The 6,823-nt window shown below is 44.5% G+C and overlaps 1 protein-coding gene across 1 annotated transcript; it reads right to left on the bottom strand.

Moving 5' to 3' along the window:
- Positions 1-276: 276 nt before the first annotated feature.
- On the bottom strand, positions 277-1,317 carry LOC102440060 (putative MAGE domain-containing protein MAGEA13P). Its single transcript, XM_006087804.1, has one exon. The coding sequence runs from the start codon at positions 1,315-1,317 to the stop codon at positions 277-279; it is 1,041 nt and encodes a 346-aa protein (XP_006087866.1).
- Between the last annotated feature and the right edge of the window lie 5,506 nt (positions 1,318-6,823).

Below are 6,823 nucleotides of genomic sequence, written 5' to 3'. Positions count from 1 at the left end.
ATTTCCTAATTCCTTTTGCTAAATTGTGAATTCTTATTCTTACACCTGATAAACAGCTATGTTTGACCACTGTTATTAATAAGCTCAGATTCTGAAGCTAGTTAAACTTTTTATTGCAAGGAAAAACAATTTAAACAAAAAAAGATAAAATCTCCAAATCACCTATATTGAACAGGAACACTAAGGTGTTCCCTCCATATCCACCCCGGTCCTCCACTACTTAGAACTTTGGCCGCTGTGTTCAAATGGAGAGTGAAGAATGGTAAGCTTCAGACTTCACTCAGGGCAGGAGAAGCTGCTGGACAGGACACTTGAACTTTCATCGGTTGTGGCAGTAGTATCATCCGAGGAAACTTCAGCCTGGGCTTTCTCTCTCTCATCTCTCAAAGCTTCCTCATACAAGTTTGTGAAGGAAGTGGGGTCAGTCCCATTGAGCCTGGCTAGAAACTTCAGGACTTTCATCTTGGTGGTTTCAGCATGGGCCCTGGGACCCCACAGGACCTCATAGCGTGGAGGATCACTGTTGGGAACCTGCTGGTACTCCAGGTACTTTTCCTGCACTAGATCTTCGGTGATGAGCTTCCTGGGATCCCCATAGATAAAATTATTCTTCCCATCATGCACTCCAACCATATTCATAATTTCCAAGATTCTTTCCTCAGAGGCTCGGTTGCCCTCCATGAAGATTATGCCCAAGATAAGTATCAGGATGCCGGTCTTGGGCATAACCTGGTCATCACTCAGCATCCCATCGTAGGTGAGGTCTAGTGATTTGACAAGCACATAGGAATGGCTGGTGGGGTCCACTTCCTTCACTTCAATGCCAAAGATAGTCTCTAGGCTCTCACAGGCTTTCTTGAAGATCACAGGGAAGTGATCCTTGTGCTCTCTGATGACACTCTCTAGCATTTCTGCCTTTGTGATGGGCTCCTTTGTGGCATACTTGATACTCAGGTACTGCACCAAGTCGTACACCTTATTTTGTAGCACTTCAGTGAGCAAGGACTCAGGATTTAGTGGAGTCTGCAAGGTACTTGGATCCTCTTCTTGGTGGCTTGATAGAGTGACTGTGTTGGCAGTAGAGGAGGAACCGGCTATCTGGAAACTCTGAAAAAGACTAAGTATCCCAGTGGCAGGCAGATCCTCTGGAGAGCCAGGGGTCAAAGGAGAGAGAGAGGAGAAGGAGGTGTTGGTGGTGCTGGTGGCTTCTTCCTCTTCAACTATGGGAACCTGTAAACCTACCAGGCCCTGTGCCTCTCTTGGGGCCTGAAGGTCTTCCTTAAGGTTGCAGCTGTCACTCTTCTGACCGTGAGACATGACTTGTGTTGGGGACAGCTGGCCAATTGGGACCCACAGACCTGGAGGAGAGAGGGAGCGTGTCAGGACACTTAGCTGAGAAACTCATCCATGGTGGCTCTGACAAAGACAACTCACAGGTCTCCTCTTTAGGGGTGCTCTCAATTGTTTTCCTTATGGCCTGTCTCCTAAGATCTAGAAGAAGAAGTGAGATGGCTCCTCAGGGAGTAGCCAGCCAACAGAGCCAGAGGATTTCAGGGCTGATAGTACACTGGTAGGGTAGGTGGGAACTTGGTTGGCATTCAGGTTATGCACCTCACCTTGACTTTTGATACTACCTGGATCTCTTCTGATATGCTGACCTGAGGACACATGCTTCAGACCAAGTCCCTCACCTCCCAGTTCCTATGATAATTGAGGCATACCTCAAGATGCAGATTACAGGCACAGTCCTCTTCCCCCAGTGTTGTCAGGAGGGGTGGGGCCACCTGTGAAGTCTCCATTTTTTTGGAGTAGATGTTTCCCTCAGTGTGCACTCAGAGTCCCAATCTTTCCCATGCCATAGTCTGGACCAGCGGTCACCAACCTTTAGGACCTTATGGACCACCAGTGGTCCACGAACTACCTGTTGGTGACTGCTGGTCTGGGCTACACCACTCTGCTTAGCTCCTTTGATTTCCTAAGGAGGAAGTGAGGGGGGACCACAGCTAGCCACACTTGCCTAGGGCCACCTGGGGCTGATAGCAAGCACTACATGGGTTTCAGTGGGGTCTCCTTTGTTTAGAGTAGGAGAGTCCATTATGTTATTAATGTTTACTCCTGAAAGTTCTTGCTCCATCCCCCACCACAGCAGATCTAGCATGCATCCTCAGATTGAAGATTCCACTCTTTAAGAGGAATCACTTCCCCCACCCCACATGGAAGAAGTGATAGCCTATCACACATGGCCATCTCTGCTTCGTGTCTTCCAGGTATGACATCAGGGGCTGGTACCAGCTGTTCTCGGGTGGGGTTGCCCTTGGGGCTCCTTCAGGGTATTCAGCTTTACATCTGGAAGGACATAAGGCCACCCTTACCCCCTCACCTGCCATCTTGTCCTCAGACTTCCCTGAGACAAAAGTGAAAAGACACCACATCCAACAACTCCTGCCTGAAGTCTCCCAGAGCTGGCAGCAAGAACAGGGCAGGTTTCTGTGGAATGCACTCTCTTTGACTTGTGGACATACCCTCAACCCTCTTTGATACAGTCACAACTACTCCTGACAGGGCTTAGGGAACCTACATTCTGCTGACCTGAGAATCCCTCAATCAGGCCATGGTCCCAATCTCCCCGGAAACAATGTCAAGGACTTACAGAGATTTGGGAGAGGTGCCTCTGTTATAGGAGTACCGGGCAGGAGGAATAGGGAAACAGACAGGAAAGTTAAAACAAAGCCAAACAGTGTGGGCAATTTGCAGCCAGTTTGTAAATAACAAGTCATTATTTTCCCCAGCCAAGGACATGAGAACAAATGGTTTAAAAAAAAATCTCCTTAATGAAAGAATGCAGAAAGGGAAGGAGAAAGGGGAAAGGATAAAAAGGGGCAGTTATACTCCCTAAACAGAGAAGCCAGCAGTTTCAAGGCTTGGCAAGATAAAGTTGCCAGGTGCTTCTCATGAAGTCTGGGAAGGCCACAACAAAATAAAAAGAGACCTTGAGAAATAATCTGTACCAAAATATTCAGCAGAAAAATTTTGAGACATATAGACAGGATGGTATAGAATGCCTTGGACCCCCACCCAACCTGCTCTTCAGATTCGCTGAGAGCCCACCTGTGCTTCATAAGCCAGATGTATAGGTTTGCTTGCTTTGCTTTTTCAACAAAGGTGCATGCTTTAATTGCCTTAATAAATTGGCTTTTCACAACACAGTCAAGGTCTCTGGGATAACTTCATTCATATGAGAAGTCAAGGATCAAGGTTGGGAACAGACCTCTCCACTGGCTCAGGGGCTGTCTGCTAACACCTCTCTGGTGTCAGTGAGAGGTGCCTATAACACCTCTGCATTACAGCTTTACCCAAGGTTGACACAGGAGTGAGCCAATGTTGGATGTCTGATGTTGGATGTTGGTAGGTGGGGCCCTTTCTGTCTACACCAGTGGTTCTCAACCTTGGCTGCACATTAGAATCACCTGGGAATCTTTTTAAAATCCTGATTTCTGGGCCTCAGCCTCCGGAAATTCTGTTTCTTTGTTACTAATGTTGTGGCCCCACCCCATAACAAAGAAACAGAATATCCGGAGGACGAGGCCCAGAAATCAGGATTTTAAGAAGATTCCCAGGTGATTCTAATGTGCACCAAGGTTTAGAACCACTGATATACACAGAAGTTTCCTTGGTCTTTCCTCAGGTTCCTCACCTTAACGCTTGGCAGCACCTGGAACTCTTTCCTCTGTTGATCTGACGTTACAACTCTGCCACTAAGCTTCACTTTCTTCAGGCTTCTAAGGCAGAAATAAGGAAGCATCACATCCAGGAACCTTTTCTGGGGCTTCCCAGGGTTGATCATAAGGGTGGGGCTGGGGCCTCCTCTATCTACAGTGGGAGCTCCCCTCAGTCCTTCCTCAAATTTTTCACTTTGATTATTGGCAGGGCTTAGAACTTTTCTTCCTGGTGACCTGAGACCAGCTCCTTCAGACCAGGGATCCATCTGTGGGACATCCCTAATCCAGAAAAGGGAAGGAGGTACCCTTATCCTCCCAGCACTGCCCAGGGCTGACAGCAAGAATTAGGGCCAATTTCCATGGGGACCTCTCTGGTTCTGAATTGGGGGGATAGCTCAGTCTTCCTCCAGGTATTCATATTTACTCCTGACAGGGCCCACTCTGTTGGCCTGAGGATGTGTCCTGAAAATCAAGGCCATCTCTCTGAAACCTTGACATGTAACTGGGGATTGGGGTTGATTTTTCTGTCAACCATGCTTGGAGCCTCACAGGACTGATAGCAGAGGAAGGTGTCTGTGGGAAACTCCTCTGTCTGTGGTGGGAGAGTTCTTCAGGATCCTTACCTTGAAGACTGGCAGCGTCTGGGACTCCTCACCTCGGTGACCTGATTCCGGTTATCTCAGTTGAAGCCTTATCTCCCTGGAACTCCAAAAGTCAAAGTCGGAAAACAATACCTCCAAGGATCCCCAGACTGAAAGCAGGCTCAGAACAGGCTAGGGCTCATTCGGTTCTGTAATGGCTCCTGACTCCTTAATTAAATGCTCCCTGGGAGACTCCGCCCCCCCTCTGCCAGCTAGAAGCATTTGCTCAACTGCAAGTCTTTCAGAAAATGGTTTTGGTTCCCAGGTTAAATGCTAGATGGGAGAACAGCAGCACCCATGACAGGTGGTGGAGATTCAGAAAAGAACCATACCTTTCTATAGGGTCTCTTCACCCACCAGACATACAGTTGGAAACATTTTGTTCCTAAAGTTTATTTTCTACACTGCAGAGGTTGAGCAGCATGATGTGTGGCCTCCCTAATTTTTGAGATTATCTAATATTGCATTGTTCAGTGCAGTAATTTCAGTTTTTCTTAAGCTTCCCTGATATTAATAAATGTATTTTACATCTCTACCAAGCATGTGTGTACCTGTAGTTCACCCTGATGCTTGCTATTCTATTTTTAGTCCATTCCTTTTATTCTATTAAAATGTTTTTTTTTAAAGCACAGTCTTAGTCACTAAAGTGGTTTCAGGTGGTTATTAGCATGGACTCTGGAGTCATACTTCATTAATTAGCCAATCTTTCTGGATATCTGATACTGTGCCAGGACGACTTGCATCTGTAGTCTGAGGTGATGCCTCAGATTTGTGCAATGAAGCAGGGGCAGAAGTTTAGAAAGTTTACTCCTATATGTCCTGTCATCTGTCATCTATTTCAGGTGATCAACACTCCCAAACTTCACTGTTGCCTCTCACTCCTCTGAGGGAAACACAAGTACTAGTAACTAGTTCAACACAGGGTTTCTCATGTTTTTTTTTATTATTTAGATTTTGTTGTTGATATTTTTAGTAGGCTGAAAAATTCATACTGACCCCAAAGCTCGCATACCCCAGAACCTAGAACCTGTAAATTCCTCCTCCTTTGGGAGAAAGGTCTTTGTAGATATTATTAACTTAAGAATCTTTTGATGAGTGGTTTATCCTGGAGTATCTAGGTTAGCCTTAAATGCAATCACATGTGTCCTTTTAAGAAGAAGGCAGAACAATCAAGAGAGGAGACAATGTGAATGTGAAGCAGCGAGATATTTGAAGATGCTGACCTTGAAGACTGCAGTCATGTCGCCACAAGCCAAGGAATGTCTGCAGCTACCAGAAGCTGGGAGAGGCAAGGAATAGATTCTGCCCTAGAGTCCCCAGATGAAGTGTGGCCCTTTGGGGCACTTTGATTTTAGCCCCGTGAAACTGATTTGGAGCATCTGGCTTCCAGAACTCTAAGAGAATAAAATTCTGTTATTTAAGCCAACCAGTTCATGGTAGTTTGATACAGCAGCTCTAGGAAACTGATATATAATCATGTATTTGTTTTCATTCGCCCCTTTAAAATTTTCCAGGCTTGATTTGGGGAGTGGAAGACAGCAATACAAACTTCATTGTCATTTTGGCAACTACAGGTAAGGCAATAAATTTGTAACTACTTTAAGGGGAATTGACATGCTTACTTACAGTATTTTGCTTCACATTAGTAAATATGGTATACTTCTCTACTTATTTGGGACATTAAAAAAAAAATTCTGAACCTATCAGTAAACTTTTATATTTGCCTATATGAAGAGCTCATACATTTTTGTGATTTGTCATTTCTCTTAGGTAACTTTTGGAGTTGTTGCTGTGGTGAATGGGGTATTGCCCATTACATATTCTAATTAGTCATTGTTTTCATGTGTCAAAGCTCTGGATTTTGTTACATTGATCTCCCGTAGAGTATCTTTTGAACTCTCTTATTTATTTGCATATTCCACAGATTTATTCCTTTTAATTATCTAGGCAGATGGCCATATTGTTGCCAAATAGTATCTCTTTCTTTTCAATATTCATATCTCATATTTATTTTTATATCCTTATCTCTGGCTTTGTGCTTCAGTGCAGTTTTGAACAGTAGTGGGGGCAGTATATCTGTCTTGTTTCTGACTTGAATAAGAATGCTTCTAACATTTCAAGTCTAACTAGGTTTGCTGTAGAATTTAGGAAAAGGAGGTTTCCTCCTATTCTTATTTTGCCAGAAGTTTGTACCATGAACTCATGTTGAATTTCTTTCAAATACTTTTTCTATATCCATTGGCACAATCAAATCGTCTTTTCCCCTCTAATTTGCTAATGTAGGAAGTTACAATTTAAAGCATTTTCTAATGTTAATCATGTTTTCATTCCTTGGGCACAGCCTGTTTGCTTATTTAATTCACTGTTGTGTTGACTATGCTATTTTATGTAAGATAGTTACTGATATATGAATGAGCTTGGCTCAAGTGTTCTTTTTTGCTGGGGGTGGGGGTCAAGGTTCTT

The sequence above is a fragment of the Myotis lucifugus genome, unplaced genomic scaffold (assembly GCF_000147115.1).
Source record: "Myotis lucifugus unplaced genomic scaffold, Myoluc2.0 scaffold_40, whole genome shotgun sequence".
Classification (NCBI taxonomy): domain Eukaryota; kingdom Metazoa; phylum Chordata; class Mammalia; order Chiroptera; family Vespertilionidae; genus Myotis; species Myotis lucifugus.
Note: the sequence above shows the minus strand (reverse complement) of the source record. Positions and strands in the feature narration are given on the sequence as shown.

What these genes read in the sequence shown, in the direction of transcription:
- LOC102440060 (XM_006087804.1), bottom strand. Translation starts at nt 1,317, where the DNA reads ATGTCTCACGGTCAGAAGAGTGACAGCTGCAACCTTAAGGAAGACCTT.